The 18,829-nt window shown below is 45.7% G+C and overlaps 1 protein-coding gene across 2 annotated transcripts in view; it reads right to left on the bottom strand.

The window, feature by feature from the left end:
- B3GAT2 (beta-1,3-glucuronyltransferase 2) overlaps positions 1-1,811 on the bottom strand; it is a 75,307-nt gene extending 73,496 nt beyond the window's left edge. The window contains exon 1 of one of the 2 annotated variants that reach the window (XM_053602082.1): positions 686-1,811. In XM_053602082.1, the coding sequence (XP_053458057.1) occupies positions 686-1,276 (591 nt within the window). In that variant the 5' untranslated portion in view covers positions 1,277-1,811. The remainder of the gene's footprint in view (positions 1-685) is intronic. The other variant, XM_053602081.1, reaches the window with a different exon arrangement.
- Between the last annotated feature and the right edge of the window lie 17,018 nt (positions 1,812-18,829).

Genomic DNA, 18,829 nt, shown 5'->3' with positions numbered 1-18,829 from the left:
GAGGCTTTAGAAAAAGTTTGGGAAAAGGGCCTGGGCAGTCCAGATGCCACCGCAGGCTGCGAAAAGACAGAACCACAGGGCAGAACAATTGCAACTCATTTGCTAGAAAGGGTTTATCTGAGAAAAAAAAATAAACATTTAACTTTCAGGTCAGAAAAGACCCCAGTAAAGTGCAGGGTAGATAAGAAGAAGGCCCGCAGGAGGCAGCGTTTTCAGTAACAACCCTTTCGTGCCAGGGGACTGTCCTAGAGACGTTTGTCTCCGGGATTACCATCCTCATCTTCCTCCCTGACGAGGAAGGCTCTAGACTCAGGATCACACCTGGACGCGCTGAAAGGCCTCTGAGCACACCGAGCGTACCCCCTCCGGTGCAGGCCCCCTTCTCAGATCTCCCGCAGACAGCGCCTCCGGGTCCCAGGAAATCATCCCCCAGCCTAACGCCAGTGCTCGTCTTTCCGCCCAGTCCCGAGACGGGAAAGCCCCAGCACCTCGCTGCCAGAGCCTCAGCCAGCCTCAGACCCGCCCCCCGGCCGGCCGAGGAGCAGCTCCACGCCGTGTCCCGAACGCGCGCGCGGAGAACGGAGCCCGGAAAAGTGCAGCCGAGGCGTCCGGGGAGTGTGGCCGCAGCCCGGCCACCCCCAATCCCCTCCCGCCCTCACCCCTCGGTGGGGCGGCGGGCCGCTACCTCCTGGAAGAGCTCCAGACTGTAGGTGTTGTCGTCGTCGGCGAAGAAGAGCACACCGGGCTGCGCGCGCTGATGCTGGTGCCTCTGGCGCAGCCAGGCGAGGCCGGCGTTGCGCTGCTCGGTGGCGCGCGGCAGCCCCGGCCGCTTATAGCGCCGCGGCGTGGGCACGTGCAGGTGCGTGCTGGGCAGCCCGGCCCGCGCCAGGAAGCGGCTCACCAGCTCGCTGCGCGCCGCCGCGTCCTCCACCAGGATCCAGTGCAGCTGCGCCACCTGGCGGAACGTGTTCGCCAGGCGGGTCAGCTCCGCTTTCTGCACCGGGCGGCTGTAGGTGGGCGTGATGGCATAGATGGTGGGCAGCCGAGACTCCGGCTGCACCAGAGGCCCAGACTCGTTGCGCTTTTCGGCACCGCGCGCTGAACCGCCCCTGCGGAGCTGGAGACGGGCGCCCCCGCGGCCGACTGCATAGCGAGAGAAGTAGGGGCGCGGGGTGAGCGGGGGCGCCGGTCTGCGCGTGTCCACGTCGAGCATGATGATGACAATCAGGATCCAGGGCAGTAGAATGAAGAAGCGACTGAACAGCACGGACTTCATGCTGCGCGCTTTCCGGGCTCTCGGACACCCCAGAGTGGGATGAGCCAGCGGCCCCAGTGCGCAGCCTGGACGGCAGCGGTGCGGGCGCTCAGGAAGCCGCGGCCGGGGCGCTGTCCATGGGGCCGGAGGTGCTGCCCGCGGGGCTCACCGCCTGCGCGTGGGGAGTGCAGGCGGGCGGGCAGGGCTGCCCTCCACTCTGGGGAGCTGGCGGAAAGCAGGACTCGTGCGGCCGTGCGCCGCGGGCGCAGGAGTTGTGGCGAGAGCAGGGAAGGCGTTGATCCCCACCGCGCTCTTTCCGAAGAGTGGGAGCCCGGAATCGCCACCGGGGCGCCGCGCTGCTCCAGTCCCGCGGTGCTGCCCGCAAAGCGGCTCCAGCCTCGGGGCCCCAGTTGCTCTCTGGGACACCTTCGAGGGCGGGAGACAGGCGCAAGGGCTCTGCTTCCTCACATTCCGGACCGGGAGGCGAGGACTGGGAGCGGACGCCGCGGATGGCGAGCCCCCGGCTCTGCTCGCGCGCCGCAGCCGAAGCCTGCGCTCCTGTCCCTCGCCCTGGTCTTCTCGGAATCTCTCCCGGCTCCGGCAGCAAGATCCTAAACCATGGAAAGAAAGAAAAAGCGAGGGGGCGGGGGCGCTGCAGACTCGAGAGTCCTCCTGGCCCTCCTGTGGGAAGACAGCAGCGCTGCTACTGGCGGAGCGGGGCCCCCCCGCGCTCGGCGGGGTCTGGCACTGACGCCCCGCGGGCCAGCTCGGGAGGCGGCCGCTGCGCAGGGGAGGAGGGACCCCGCGGGGCCGAGCCACCTCCCGGAGGGGATGCTGCTCGCTGATCTCCGCGCGCTCTCAGCCTTCCCAGATACTGCAAGGTCTTTGGAGATCAGCCGGGAAAATCCATCCACGCGCGGAACGCTCAGCGCGCAGCGCGCGCTGGTGCTGGTGCTGGTGCCTGGGCTGGGGAGAGGAGGGGGAGCCAAGGGGTCCCTTCGCTGGCTCCGGTGCGGGGATGTTGGGGATGTTTGGAACAGCCAGCGCTGCCGCTGAATGGCAGACATCAAAAGAAGCCCACAGAGATAGAGGGGGCGGCACCTGGCATCTAGGTGTGTGGTACGTGAGACAGCCCGGAAGACGGAATCCGAACCATTGCTGCCTGCAGTTAGATGATTGGGGGGAACTCCCGAAACTCCAGCTGAGTATACTTATTTTTCTTCAGTCATTTGTAGTCACAGGCCCTCACAGTTCGCTGCGACCGGAATAATTCCATCTGACCTTCCCAATGATCCTTTCAAAGAGGCCTGGGAAGTAGAATCACCTTCATTTTCTGGATGAGGAAGCTGAGGCTCTGAGTTTAAAGTGATTTCTCTAAGGTCAGTGGCAAATGGCCAAGTGGAAATAGAACGTGGGACTCCTGTGTAGGGCTGGCGGCTTCCTCCCGGCCTGGCCTGGAAAGTCACAGCCCACGGCAGCCAGCCGAGTAGGACTGGGCCTTCTTAGGTATTAAGGTGGTGCTATCAAAATCAGAGCATTTGATGACAGACTCATGGCAGAATCTGGAGGACACCAAGAAAACAGTTGGCGTTTAGTTGGACTTAGTTTGGACACATTTTCTATTTAACTGACCTACTATAAATAGCCAAGTGCCTGTCGCCTGTAATGCACCTGGAAAAAGAAGAGACCCCGGCACCTTCCAGGGGTGCTTGCACAGCAACAGGGTTCCCCCACCTGAGCCCCTTTCCCCTCCATTGTCTGCCTTTCCAAGATGTGTTCACAAAGCAATCCCTCCTACTGTGCCTTCTGGGGGTGCAGCAGAGAGTTCTGGGGCTGTGGCCCTGCAGCCTTTCTAAGTTCCTATTCTCCTAGCCGAACCCCCTGCCCCTCTACAGGTATTGGCTGTGAATTTCCCTAACTTCCCCTTCAGATTCTGAAACCTGAGAGTGAAATTTCAGACCCTTCTGCCCCTCAACACTTGCTAGAGCTGGCCTTCTGTCTCATCTTCCCCAAGCCACCTACAACTCAAACTTTAAGCTCTGCAGATTAGGCCTTTCTCAACATAGGAAACGAGGAATCCATTAGACCTCTTCCTGTATTCTCCAAAAGCATAATGTGCCTCTGAATATAACACAATCTCTGGAAAATATGTCCCAGTCAGGCCTTTAGGAGCCTGCCCGCATCATGTGGGTAGTGCCAGGGGAAAGAAAAGGGTTTTCTTAAATATTCAAAAGCAACACACCACCCCACCTTCCTAACCTCCCTCTTCACCCCAACATTATTGAAGTCTACTTCATCTGGTTGGAATTTTAATTTGGTTGAAAAGAAATGCCTTGTGTTAGCTGGAGTAAGACAAGTGGTTACAGAATCATACTAACTTTGGTAGTGGGAAACTTGATTAGTCCCACTGTACCATAAAACCTATTTCCTAATTGTGTCTTCTCTAGAAACCAGAGCTATTCAGAGATGGAAATTTTCAAAACCCATCAAATCTGCAGTTTAATATGAAACTTAAGCTGGTGCCCAGAATTCACTGGTGTCATACAAGACAACACTCAACCAGCACATTGGGGACCATTGCTTCATTTTTTCTATTATCTTAAGTTGGCAAGTGCACCCAGCTTCACCTCATTCAGTCATTTGTGGGGAGTGCAGGCAGGCAAACCTGAATTTGATTCCCAGTGGGCTACTTTTACTTTCTACTTGTGCAAATTTAGAAAGTCGATGAGCCTCCCAAAGCCTGCATTTCCCCTTCTGTAAGATAGAGTTAATTATATATACTTCATGGGAATCTCGTAAGGATTGAATGGGATAAATAGTAAAGTATTTTGCAGAAGAGCGGGCATACATCAACAGTCCATAAATGATACTTAAATACAGGTAATGCTATCTTAAAAGACTATCTTAAACTGGTGATCTTGGTGTATCATCATTGTCAAATGAACATTGCTGGGAGCCAAAACATCTCACAAGAATACCCCTTGTTATCTTGATTTTACGAGCAACCTGTTCTCTATTCTCATTCAACCGTAAACAGCAACGGTACTTTCCCCTTGCGTATCTCCTCAAAAATGCACCCCCCGCCTTAGGGTCCTTCTCCTAGTAATTTTCCAGAAACTAGCCCCCTCCCTGCCCTGTTAGGAATAGCCCTTAGTTACTTCCTCGTTTGTGTGCTTATAAGCCCAGCTGAAAAATAAACTCTTCAGAGCTTGATCAGACTCTTGACTTGCTCTCATTCTTTCGTGTCTCTTGTCCCCTCATTTGACTGACCCCTTTGTTTCCCAGGTCCCCGTTGAATTCCCCGCGGGCGGGGCAATTGGCGCCCGACGTGGGGCAAGGGTACGGGGGTGTCATCTAACGTTGCTGCCAGTAAGGGTACCCTTATCATTGGATTGCTGCAACACCAAGGTTGTGAGTGAAAATCCGCACTGTGATCGCCGCGCCACAAGAAGGACGTGAGTGAAGATCCGCACTGAGATCGCCGCAGAACTGCCCACCTGCGAGTCTGATCCGTCAAGGTAAGAAAAAGCAATGAGTTTATGGGACAAACGTTAAGTAAACATAACTTGTTTATTCAGGGACTCAAGGAGTCCCTCAAGACACGAGGAATTCGGGTAAAGAAAAAGGATCTCTATAAATTTTTTGTTTTTATTGGTGATATCTGTCCTTGGTTCCCCCAAGAAGGCACTATTGATGTTCTGAGATGGACTAGAGTCGGTGATTGTCTAAAAGATTATTATAGAACATTCGGCCCCGAAAAAATCCCCGTTCAGGCATTTTCCTACTGGAACTTGATCTATGATATTTTAAAAACTTACAACCAATGGCCTGATGTCCAAGAAGTTGTTAAAGAAGGGGAGAAGGCGCTTAAAGAACACTCCAGACCGCCCTCAGCCTGCCCTTCTGTTTCTGTTCCTATGCCTGAGCCTGAAAAACAGGGGTTCCCTGTCCAGCCCTGAGTGGGAAAATCCTGTATCAATGTTACATCTCATAAATGCCTCTCATTTGTAAAATGTAATAATTTGGTTGTTTAAATTGTTGGGGAAACTGAATCTTTGTCTTAGGGTAAGATTCTTACCTTTTAAACCTTCTAGTTATCAGTTTGGCTGAGTGAATGGGTGACTTCATGGTAAACTGGGATCCTGTTTTGTGGAAAGTGAGTTTTTAAGAGTAAGAGAAATTAGACAGGAGAATGGCATTGTGTAAAGAAAGAATCTTGTATGATAAATTTTGTCCTGAAACAGAATGGTTGTGTAAGAAAGTGAAAGGCAGGGCAAAAGTTAAAGAAAGTTTAGAATGTTTGTAGATGGTCTGTGCAGGTTAAATGAAGTTCATAAAAGAGACTCTGTGAAAGAATTTACATGTGATCCAGTTGACTATGTATTTCCTTTAAAATCTTTTGGCTGGTAATTTTCTTTGAACAAATGTTTTAGGCCTTTGATACTTAACAAACCTTCCAAAATAAAAACTCTAAATCTGGGGCTATCAGGTTTGTCCCCCAAAACCCGCCCCCTCAAGTCCAAGCCTCCTCTCCCTCTCCCGAGCAGCTGCCGGCAGCGCAGGACTGGACCTCTGTTCCTCCACCAGCGCAATACTAACACCTGAAATGGGCATCCAAATCCTCCCTACTGGGGTTTATGGTCCCTTGCCCCCCAACACTTTCGGACTTCTTCTTGGCCGTGCCAGTACCACCCTGCAAGGCCTCACTATTCCCCCCGCATCATTGATAATGATTACACCGGAGAAATTAAAATACTTGCTTCCGCCTCCCTCGGCCCTATAACCATTCACCCAGGCCAAAGAATAGCTCAGCTAATATGACTTCCCCTCTTACCCTCCAACCATCCTTATTCTCTAAAAACCCGGGGTACTCATAACCTCGGTTCCTCTGATGGTTATTGGGTCAGACAAATCACACAAGAAAAACCCCTCCTTAAGCTACAATTAAACGGCAAAACTTTTGAAGGATTACTTGACACTGGGGCAGATGCCACAGTAATCGCCAGTAAATACTGGCCCCCTTCCTGGCCCCTCACTACTTCCCTAACCCATCTCCGGGGTATTGGCCAAACCTCCAACCCCCAACAGAGTGCTGAAATCCTCAAATGGACAGACGAGGAAGGCAACACTGGTACTGTCCAACCTTATGTTGTGCCTGGCCTCCCAGTCAATCTCTGGGGCAGAGACATCCTGGCCCAAGTAAGACTAATTATGTGCAGTCCAAATATGAAAGAACATGCAGCCAGATGGCTGCCTGAAAGATTAGTAAAACAAATTGATAACAATTCTAAAATCCAGGGAGAAAAACCTCCCTGAGATTATCTTTCTCCTTTCCCTTCCAGAACCACGGACTTCCATCCATGATGCTGCCTTATCTCCTGATCTTCTGCCTTCCGGCACTGGGCCAACCTGTTCCAGCAGTTACCAAGCCCTTCGCTTGGCGCTTTTATTTAACTGAAAACTCGACTGATGAAAACACAGATTGACAAACTTCATAAGCTTAGCTTAGATTTACAAAACCAAAAATTTTCTTCTGAGGCAAACGAGTGATGGAAATCCTCCATGTACTCCTTACTCATGCCCCTTGCAGGTCCCCTTATTCTTGCTATTAATAATCACCCTTGGACCCATTATTCTTAACAAAATCATGAATTTTATCAAATCACAGATTGACTCCCTGGCATCAAAACCCATTCAAGTCCATTATCATAGACTCGACCTTGCAGACCGGGGCCTTGCCAACGAAGATATTCCTCTGGGAACCGCGTAAGCACTCAGAGCTATGCACGTTGACTCACCATCATATGTGAGTACAACCTGGGTACCTTTTTACGGGGTGCAATAAAGACACTGCAGAGGGAAGGCATAAACAGCCTCTCTGAGTCCCTTGGAAGCAAACCTGATTTGCACAGAGGTTAGCGTCGTAAGAATTTCTCCTCTCCTCCCCAAAAGACGCTCAAACTTATCATGCGGTCATTATGCCCGCGGGAGGAATCAGGTCAATACTTCCCCCCAAAAGGTTAATGCCCTCTCTTCTACGCCGACAACTGACAGACCCCAACAATTTAAAAAACTAAAAGGGAGGAGATGCCGGGAGCCAAAACATCTCACAAGAATACCCCTTGCTATCTTGATTTTATGAGCAAACTATTCTCTATTCTCATTCAACCGTAAACAGCAACGGTACTTTCCCCTTGCATATCTCCTCAAAAATGCACCCCCCGCCTTAGGGTCCTTCTCCTAGTAATTTTCCAGAAACTAGCCCCCTCCTCGCCCTGTTAGGAATAGCCCTTAGTTACTTCCTCGTTTGTGTGCTTATAAGCCCAGCTGAAAAATAAACTCGACGGAGCTTGATCAGACTCTTGACTTGCTCTCATTCTTTCGTGTCTCTTGTCCCCTCATTCGACTGACCCCTTTGTTTCCCAGGTCCCCGTTGAATTCCCCGCGGGCCGGGGCAGAACATAAAGTGAAATCTATTCTAAACAGGAATGATAATGCCTCTAAATAGTATCTTCACCTGTAGGGAAGGTGATCTCTGTTAGTGTATTAGAGCAGCAGTCTCCAACCTTTTTGGCACTAGGGACCAGTTGCATGGATGATAATTTTTCCATGGACAGGTGGGAGGGTCTGATGGGAGGAAGAACTCAGGCAGTGATGTAAGGGATGGACAGTGGCTATAAACACAGATGAAGCTTCGTGCACTGACCACTCACCTGCTGCTGTGCAGTCCAGTTCCTAACAGGTCATGGACAGTACTGGTCTATGGCCCAGGGCATTGGGGACTGCAATATTAGTCTTCCCAGGTGCGTGTAGGGAAGGGAAAAAAGAAGAAATCAATTTTCCCCAAATACAAAAATACAGCTTGTCATACAAATAAGGATGACATGATTCCAAGTGACATTTATTTGAAATGGCTGAATATGCCATATCATTTTATACCCGCTGGCTCAAAAATGTGGCCCTAAATCCTTTATGATCAAATCTGAGTGATGATTTAAGGATAAGATCCATTGGAAGCACAAAACCAGAATAAAACACTTTTAAATGCAAAAACTTATGCTTTTAAAATAATGTTTATCAGGCATTAAAATGGAAACATCTCCTTTAAATGGGGGCTTGAACAAAATGTCATTTTTATGAAGCATAATCACTGGATAGCTGTAGTACTTTTCCACATAGCTCATAATATCATTACATAAAACAATTTAAGTTTGATCTGGGGCTGATAATGAAGGTTGGTGGAAGTCACTAGAGTAATTAAAATAATTACCTAACTTCAGAGCTTCTGCACATCCTCTCTGTGTTTATTTTCATTTAATCTCTCTAATTATTTGTATAACAAAGTGAGTATTGCTTTGTTTGTACTAATGAAGCCTTAGATTGCTGCCATCAGCCATCACATTTTAGCATTCAGTTGTTATTCTCAAATAAACAAACAAAGGTAAAAAAAAAATCCCATCTGGGGAGTTCACAAAAAAAATATTGTATAATCACTAGACATTTACATTTTGCCACGATGAGTAATACGTCACTGTGACTTTAGCAGCAAAAATACTGTCGCATGATTAGTGCACTATATAAAACTGATCCCATTTGACGTTTGAGCCTGGGGTTCTGCTAGTGTGACTAAAACAGCCTTCAAGAGAGTGTGTGGGGATATTCTTAGTCAAGTAGGAAAGAGATCAAGAAAAAAGATCCACATAAAATTAAGTATTTGTAGATAGCTAATAATATGATTGTGCAAATCAGGTTTTGAAGAAAATCAGAACTAATTCATGTACACATAATAATGTGAAAGTATTGATAATCAATACCCACATGCATGTGAACATAAATTCTGTCAAAATATCAGACAAAATTATGCGAAAGAATGATATCAAAATAAATAATTCTAATAGTCCCCAATTCCAGGGATACATGACAGTTTCAGAATGATAATGGTCAGAAAAATAACATTCAAAAGTCAAAATAAATGGCTCATTTGGTTTGTTTTATTTTCATGCATCTGGATTATCTACAAATACCACGTTGGGCCAAGAATTGTTCAAATTATAATGCTTCCTTAAAATTTTAGACGTTTATGGCCATTATGTAGCTTTAGAGGAAATTTGTTTAGTAAAATCCCATTTTTATAGGATGGATTGAGAATAGGTTATTCAAAGGTAAAGGTGATTTTCTAGAAAAGTAGAAATTGGCAATCTACCCTAACAGTTTCATTGAAAAATAATTGCATTCAATTTCGATAAGGGCTGAAGACACACCATGCCACTATTTCTCCTTTTCCTTTGATTAAAGGATTAGGGCGCACAAAAATGTGAAAACATGCATAAAGGCATATTGGCATCCTTTCTTGTTTTCCCCCTTATTGTCTTAAAAATGACATTTATGTTAAAATAGTAATTTGTGAGAAATAAATTTTACTGTAAAGCTACAAAACCTACCTTTCACAGCTGTTATGAAAATCAGATAATGGAGATGAAAGTATTTTAAACACTGAGAAGTTGTTGACACACATAAAACAGAGGAGAAGGATAAAACAAGATCAGCTGTGAGTTGATAATTATTGAAACTGGGAAATGAAAACATGGAGTTTCCTTATCTCATTTGGCTTTTTTTTTTTTGAATGTTTTAACATTTCCATAATAAAAAGTTACAATAAATAAAATAGGTTATTATGTACTACAATTGTCTACAGAGATAATGCTGCTGGCCTGATGCCGTTGTCAACTGCAAGTGCCCTACTTGTGCAAAATATTATGGTCATAGGAGATAAATCATGTCCCCCTAAAATCCATATGTTGAGGTCCTAACCCCAAGTACCTCAGAACATGACTTGGTTTGGATATAGGATTGTTGCAAATAGTGGGATGCGATCATAATGGAGTAGTGTGGATCCCTCACTCAATATTACTAGTGTCCGTATTAAAAAGTGACATTTGTGGGCACAGAGCATACACACAGGGAGACTGGAGCTGTACTGCCACAGGTCAAAGAATGCCGAAGGTATGTGGAAAACCACCAGGAGCTGGGAGAAGAATGGAACAGATGCTTCTCTCGTGCATGTGGGGTGAGCATGGCCCTGCCAACACCTTGACCTTGGTCTTCTAGCCTCCAAAACTGTGAGACAACATATTTCTATTGTTTAAGCCACCAGTTTGTGGTACCTTGTTACAACAGCCCTAGCAAACTGATACAGGCATGTTGCCAGCCACTGTTAACCTGAATAGCCATTTATTTCATGCAGGGCACTGCAGGTCACGTCCTAACAAAGCGATATGAGCCCATGTGCCAATGTCTGGAGATTGTTCATTCACTTCCAATACCTACTGTCATAGATAAGTTGGGAAATTGGACTCCCTGGTACCAGTCCACGACTCAGGGCTCTCTGTACACCCAGTGAAGTATTAACTAACTATAAATTTAGTCTAGAATAAAAATGAATTTAAGATAGGAAGGAAGATAATATGTAGCCTTATAACCTATAAGGAGAAATCTGCTTAACGTATGCTATGATGAATAATAATGTTGTTGATGCTTACTTTTATTGTGAGCATAAAAGTAAACAAAAAGCAGGAGAACTGAGCAATTCTTTGGGGAGATGTCCTCACTGCTCCCCAGAATTGCTGACTTCTGTAAATAAAAGTGGAACTGTTCAGTTCTTATCCGCTTCTCTGTTGAATGGCTTGGGTGATAGGTGGATGGACTCCTTAGTCCAGCAACAGGCAGGAAATGATGATGGCAGTGCAATTACAATCTGGTAGGGACTTGTGCATGGGTGTGTGTGTAGCAACAAAGGAACAGGTGTAGAGCACTGCGCACAGAACTCTTCCGCTTCCTCCAGGCTCCAAAGTGAAATGTCGATGGGTAAGATTTAAAATCAAGACTGTGTTGTGGTTGATGATGGTAAGCAGGACTTGAGAGGCCTAGGCAGGGAAGAGGCTGGGTGGAGGGGGCTGAAGAAAACTTTCAGTACGTGAACATTGTCTTCTACAACTGAGATAACCTTCTCCCTCAGATAAATACTACTAGAGTCATCAAACTCCACCTGTGATTCTCAAAGCCAATTTGGTTCCAGTTGCGGTTTTGTCCAGATGTGCCAACCCCCGGAGAAAGATCCACGCTGACCACAGTGGACCAAAGGTTCAGGCCTCTCTGTGGCCAGATCAATAGCTGATTTCACCCTGCCTTTCCACCATAAGATATTAGAGTGCATTTATCATCACTTGATCATAGTAATTTCTCCATTTTAGATGGAGTTTCATGTCAATGTAGCCTTTCATCACATCCATGTGTAATTTACTTATCTTAATCAAGAATGCAACCCCTAAATTCACAATGTTTCCATAAGAAGATTTTGGGATGGAGGGGGAAATTCTAAAAGTAAACTTTAGTCAAAACAGGGATCACCTCTACGTTGTCTATATTCATTTAAATAAAGACATCTTTTCAAATGGCTGTTGGTTTGGCAGAATGCACTTTCTCAGATATTTCGATGCTGAGGGCAAAAATTTGGAGCAAACACTGTACATTTAAGGGAATGGGCATCAAACAAAGGCCAGAGAAGGTTCCAGCCACTGAGTAACTCTCAGGCAAGACTCATGGTGCTGGGACTCAGGTTTCTCTCTCTTTTTTTTTTTTTTTTGAGACAGAGTCTCACTTTGTTGCCCTCGGTAAAGTGCTGTGGTGTCAGTTCATGGCAACCTCAAACTCTCAGGCTCAAGCAGATTCTCTTGCCTCAGTCTCCCAAGTAGCTGGAATTACAAGCACCTGCCTCAATGCCACACTATTTTTATAGACAATGTCTTGCTCTGGCTCAGGCTGGTCAAGAACCTGTGAGCTCAAGCAATCCACCCTCCTCAGCCTCCCAGAGTGCTGGGATTATAGGCATGAACCACCATGCCCAGCTCAGGACTCAGGTTTTTCAAACAAAAAAAATGAACAAGTTTCTATGATCTCTCTCTGAAGTTCACAGCGAGAAATAAAGATAAAATCCTGAATCCCCCAAACAACGAACCTCAGAGAAACCTTAAAATGGAAGTCTTGGCCATGATAGGATGAGAGGTCAGACACAGACACGCCTCATTATACCCACTCCCTCATTAACCACCATTAGGCTCTTCTCCCTAATGGTTAAATAGAACTAGCCTTTTGTTAAGAATTGCTCCACCACTGATTTCAATCAACCACCTAATGCTGCAGCTTCCTTTTTCTGGTTAGGCACTCCAATGGATCAGCACACCAGCATTCCTTCCTCGTTAGAGGCTGCCAGTCATGGCGTGGCTCTGATCAGTCTACAGAGCATACACAGCGACAGTCTTCATATCCCTTGCTCCACTTTTTGAAGTTAAAGGACCAAAAGCTCCACCCTCAGATCATGCTGGTGTTGCCTGTAAATGGGCAGAAGCTCAGTTGCTCATGCACGTGGTTCTCCCTTCATAAATATTCACGACCCCTCCTATAGTTTGTTAAAAATGTATACTCAGCTATCCCACTCAGCATAAATTCCTGTTCCTGTTACTCATCAAAGTACATGCTTTTGGCTTCTGCCCAAGGCTTGTGCTTCCCAGCCTGTAGGAATGACCACCCTGTAGGCTGCCACCCTTTAAGAAATAAAGCTTTTCTTTTTAAATTTATGAATGTTGTCATTCTTTAGTTGATGGTAGGAAATGAACTTTGAATTTTTTCCAGTTCTCTTGATGGGTTTGCATTATACGATTTTTTTTGAGACAGATTCTCACTCTGTTACCGTGGCTAGAGGTCAGTGGCATCATCCTGGCTCACTGCAACCTCAAACTCCTAGGGTGAAATGATCCTTCTGCCTCAGCCTCCTGAGTAGCTGGGAATACAAGCTCATGTCACTGAACCTGGCTAATTTTTCTACTTTTATTACAGTACAGGTAGCGTCTCCCTCTTGCTCAGGCTGGTCTCAAACTTCTGAGCTCAAGTAATTTTCCTGCCTCAGCCTCCCTGAGTTCTAGATTACAGGTATGAGCTACTGTGCTGGACCCATTAAACTATTCGTATCATATCACAGAGGTATTTCTTGAGTGTCAAATAATATGTGAGTTGGATTACATGTATTTGGTGCTCTAAGTGAAACATGAATCTCTTAAAGGGAAGAGGGGGTTTGTTCCTTTATTCTTCTGCCACAGTTTATAACCCCAGCCAGAGGATTTAGCCACACAGATTTGGTCAGAAAAGCAGCCCATTAAGAAAGCTTATTTCTGAAGCAGAAATAGCATAAAGGTTGCAAAATTGAGCCCATTATTTTTCAAGAAAAGTGCTTGGAATTTGATTCAAATAAAATGTAATTAAAGCAGCAAAATAATCACGCCCAAACTATAGTATGATTGTTAAGGGTCACACTATAACTAGCCAAAAACAAAACCCCTCAAATTCCAAATGAAATTCATGTTCTAATATAATCTCCTTGGCTAGGTCTCAGGCTGTCACTCCAAAAGGTCTAGAAGCACCTGATATCTTAGAAGGTGGTAGTAATAAAACACAAAAACCTAAGTGTATCAACACTGTCTGCCTGGCATGGTTATTACAGTGTTCAGATCCAGGCCAACCTTGTCACAAGGGTAGCAACCTGGCCCCCAGGAATCCTGCCTGAGAATCAGGAGACCTGACTGCATACCCAAGATGTCCACTCACTGGTTAACTCGTTTCCTCACTTGCCAAAAAACACAATAACAATATTTACTCTCCATTGTTGCTTCTATAACTAAGAGATGCTGTATGGAAACTATCATGAGCATTAAACATGCTTTCACATAACAACTCTGCAAAGGAGCTAGAGTCACACACCTAGTAGGAGAAAGAATTCGAATCTAGTTCTCTTTTTTTTTTAATTCCATAGCAAACATCCTTTCCACTATAGCTATCTTCCCCTAATGTGGGAGTTGAACGGATTATAGATCTGTAAACGTAAGTTGTTTCACAATTTAAAGTTCTTGTGATTAAATGAATTGACTGCTATAAAACCCTTAGAACAATATATAGTAAGTGTTCAGCAGGCACCGGCTGATGCTCCTCTGTCATCATTGTGTAGGGTACACTTTTGGCCTCTGAATATGCAGTGAAGCAGTGACAATCAGAATAGGACTGATTACTTGCATTTTTAAAAATGAGTAATCAAGCGATCATTGTAACACAGAAGCACAAACTAGTACTAAAGAGGCCTGGAATGGGGGTCAGAGGATCGGGGTCTCCATTCTGGCCCCTCCCATTGTGTCACTCATAACAATAAGAATGGAAGTGGGGAGGCTGATGACTCACAGGATAAACGTCTACAGTGTGTGAGTGAAATTCTATGTCTAATAGGAACAGCACTATAAAAATACTGGTCAATATTTAGAGAGGGTAATCTCCTTTGAGCCTAAGGATTTATTGATACTCCATGTTGCCTCTCTGTCGCTGCCAGCATCAGACTTGTGTTAAGTGCAGAGAGAGCGCAGTGTTTACTGAACTGTCTGTAACCGATGTAATCTGGGATATAAACTTAGGGCTATATAAAAACGGTTCCCCCTTTTTAAAAAACAAAAGCAAAAACTAGGGCAATTGATTATCAGGAAGGAAAACCCCCAATAACATATTAATACATTGGAAAAACACTTATTTAGTATATTATTTGTTGATCTTTTTTTTTTTTTTTGCGTGGGGCTGGGTTTGAACCCACCACTTCCAGCATATGGGGCTAGGGCCCTACTCCGTTGAGCCACAAGCTCTGCCCTACTCTATTACTTGTTAACTTGTGTGAAGTTCTTCAAGGAGTGCTGGTGTCATTGTTGCAGATTTTAGAGAAATTGACGGGGACGGAGGCAGACTGCCCCAGTTCTGACTGCCTCAGGGAGTTGTTACCGGGATCATACTATGTAATGTATTGACACAGACTTTCTCCTCTGAGCCTCTCTTCAAAGGGGCCTCCTCCTGGGTCCTCCCCCTCAAGCCTGCCTTAGCTCATCATGCCTTCCGCTCAACAGTTTAGAGGAAAGCTCCATCCCCACCCCCACATCTGACCGCTCTCATTGTCACACCACAGTCCTCATTCCCTGCCCGGATCCCTGGGGCCGATGTCCCACCTTCAGCCAGAGCCCCTACCCTCGGAGTGTCCCATCCACTGACATCCCGCCCTGCTCCTTTGCTGTCAATCTTCACATGTCCGTGCTGCCCTGGAATCGAGCCTCGTTCTATACTGAGGTCTCTTTCCTCCCATTTCAATAGTGTCTAAATAAAACCTATTTTTACTGCCTCAACTATTTGTCTGATTTTGGCTCTCTTTGACAGCAAACAATCTTACATTCCTGATACCAGTGATAAAAATTATACCTTTGGGGCGGCGCCTGTGGCTCAGTCGGTAGGGCGCCGGCCCCATATACCGAGGGTGGCGGGTTCAAACCCAGCCCCGGCCAAACTGCAACCAAAAAATAGCCGGGCGTTGTGGCGGGCGCCTGTGGTCCCAGCTACTCGGGAGGCTGAGGCAAGAGAATCGCTTAAGCCCAGGAGTTGGAGGTTGCTGTGAGCTGTGTGAGGCCACAGCACTCTACCGAGGGCCATAAAGTGAGACTCTGTCTCTACAAAAAAAAAAAAAAAAAAAAAAAATTATACCTTTGGATGGTTTCGAATAGTTATAAAGAGAGACATATAGGTTACATGTGGTGTAGCAGAGAGAGAATTGGGGATGGAGGTAAGGAGAAAACTTCAGAAAGAAGGGGTATCATGGTTAATTTTATGTGTTAGTTTGATTGGATTAAGGGATGCCAAAGATAGCTAGGGGGTGGAGTGGTGGCTACATTTGTAATCCCAGCACTTTGAAAGGCTAAGGCAGAGAGATTGCCTGGGCAACACAGTGAGACCTCATATATACCTGAATTTAATTTAGCTGAGTATTGTGGTGTGCACCTGTAGTTCTAGCTACTCAGGAGGCTGAGGTGGGAGGATTATTTGAGCCCTGGAGTCAAAGGCTGCAGTGAGCTAAGATCATGCTACTATACTCCAGCTTGAGTGACAAAGTGGGACCTTCTCTCAAACCCAAAATAAAACATCATTTCTGAATGTTTCTGGAAAATATCAGCATTTGAATCAGTACAGGGTAGGGGGTAAGGAAGATCTTCCCTCACCAATGTGGGCATACACCATCCCACCCATTGAGGCCCCAAATAGAATAGAAAGGTCAAAGAAGGGAAAATTTTCTTTCACTCTCTTTTTGAGCTGGGATGTCCATCTCCTCCTGGCCTTGGATATCCTGGTTCTGGGACCTCTGGACTCTGGGACTTATGCAATGCCTCCCCCACTCCATATCCCTGAAACCATGCCTTTAACCTCAGCCTGGGAATTCCATCACTAACCTGGAACTCAAGTTTTACTCTCAAGAAGAGTTACACCGCCTTGGCACCTGTAGTGGTTATGGCGCCAGCCACATGCACCGTGGCTGCTGGGTTCAAACCTGGTCCCAGGCCTGCTAAACAACAGCAACAAAAAATAGCCAGGCATTGTGGCAGGTGCCTGTAGTCTCAGCTACTTGAGAGGCTGAGGCAAGAGAATCGCTTAAGCCCAGGAGTTAAAGGTTGCTGTGAGTTGTGACACCACTGCACTCTACGGTGACATAATGAGACTCCGTTTCAAAAAAAAAAAAAAAGAATTATACCACTATCTTTCCTGCTTGTCCAGCTTGCAAATGGAATACTGGGGAGCCTCTCTGCTTCTGTAACTCTGAGACAATTCCTATAAATAAATCTCCTTTTCTACATCTCTGTCGGTATGCTATTGGTTCTTTTTCTCTGGAAAACCCTGACGGATGCAAGGGGTTAAAGCTGTGCTGTCCAACAGGGTTAGCCACGAGTCAGCCACATGTGGCTACTGAGTACTTGAAATGCTGCGGTTATCGTGACTTGTGGTATGCTGTGAGTGTACAATGCATCTAAGATTTCAAAGTTTCAGTACAAAACAAAAAAGAATGTAAAATACCTCCTTGATACTTTGGATAGATTGGGGGTAAATAAACTGTGTCATTCAAATTAATTTTATTATTTTTTATTTTTTTACTGTTAAATCATAGCTGTGTACATTAGTGCAATCAAGGGGTACAATGTGCTGGTATCGTATACAATCTGAGATATTCTCATCAAACTGTTCAACGTAGCCTTCATGGCATTTTCTTAGTTATTGTATGTAGACATGTGTATTCTGCCTTTAGTAAGTTTTGCCTGTACCCATTCTAAGATGCACCATAGGTGTGGCCTCATCCATTACCCTCTCTCCACCCTAACCTCCCCTCTCCCTTCCCCTTCCTTGGCCCTTTCCTCATAGTCTTGTGCTATAGTTGGGTTATAGCCTTTATGTGAAAGCTATAATTTAGCTTCATAGTAGGGCTGAGTACATTGGATACTTTTTCTTCCATTCTTCCTGAGATACTTTGCTAAGAAGAATATGTTCCAGCTCCATCCATGTAAACATGAAAGAGGTAAAGTCTCCATCTTTCTTTAAGGCTGCATAATATTCCATGGTATACATGTACCACAATTTGCTAGTCCATTCATGGGTCGATGGGCACTTGGGTTTCTTCCACGACTTAGCAATTATGAATTGGGCTGCAATAAACATTCTGGTACAGATGTCTTTGTTATATTATGATTTTTGGTCTTCTGGGTATAAACCTAGTAAAGGAATTGTAGGATCGAATGGCGGGTCTATTTTTAGGTCTCTAAGTATTCCTCAAACGTTCTTCCAGAAGGAACGTATTAGTGTGCATTCCCAGCAGCAGTGTAGAAGTGTGCCCTTTTGTCCACATCCACGCCAACATCTCTGGTTTTGGGATTTTGTTATGTGGGCTACTCTTACTGGGGTTAGGTGATATCTCAAAGTAGTTTTGATTCACATTTCTCTCATGATTAAGGATGATGAGCTTTTTTTCATGTGTTTGTAGATTGTGCATCCCTCTTCTTTAGAGAAGTTTCTCTTCAAGTCCCTTGCCCACCCTGAGATGGGATAATATATTCTTTTCTTGCTAATACGTTTGAGTTCTCTGTGGATTCTGGTTATTAGAGGTATAACCTGCAAATATTTTCTCCCATTCTGAGGCTGTTTGCTTGCTTTACTTACTATATTCTTAGCTGTGCAGAAGCTTTTTAGTTTGATCAGGTCCCAGTAGTGTATTTTTAATACTGCTTCAATTGCCTGGGGAGTCCTCCTCATAAAATATTCACCCAGGCCAATTCCTTCAAGAGTTTTCCCTGCACGTTCTTCAAGCATTTTTATAGTTTCATGTCTTAAGTTTAAATCTTTTATCCAGTGAGAGTCTATCTTAGTTAATGGTGAAAGGTGTGAGTCCAGTTTTAATCTTCTCCAGGTTGCCAGCCAGTTCACCCAGCACCATTTATTAAAAAGGGAATCTTTTCCCCACTAGATGTTTTTAATTGGCTTGTCAAAGATCAAATAACGGTAAGTAGCTGGATTCATCTCTTGGTTCTCTATTCTGTTCCAGACATCTACTTCTCTGCTTTTGTGCCAGTACCATGCTGTTTTGATCACTATCGATTTATAGTACAGTCTCAGGTCTGGTAACGTGATTCC

This window comes from Nycticebus coucang, chromosome 9 (genome assembly GCF_027406575.1).
Source record: "Nycticebus coucang isolate mNycCou1 chromosome 9, mNycCou1.pri, whole genome shotgun sequence".
Classification (NCBI taxonomy): Eukaryota; Metazoa; Chordata; class Mammalia; order Primates; family Lorisidae; genus Nycticebus; species Nycticebus coucang.
Note: the sequence above shows the minus strand (reverse complement) of the source record. Positions and strands in the feature narration are given on the sequence as shown.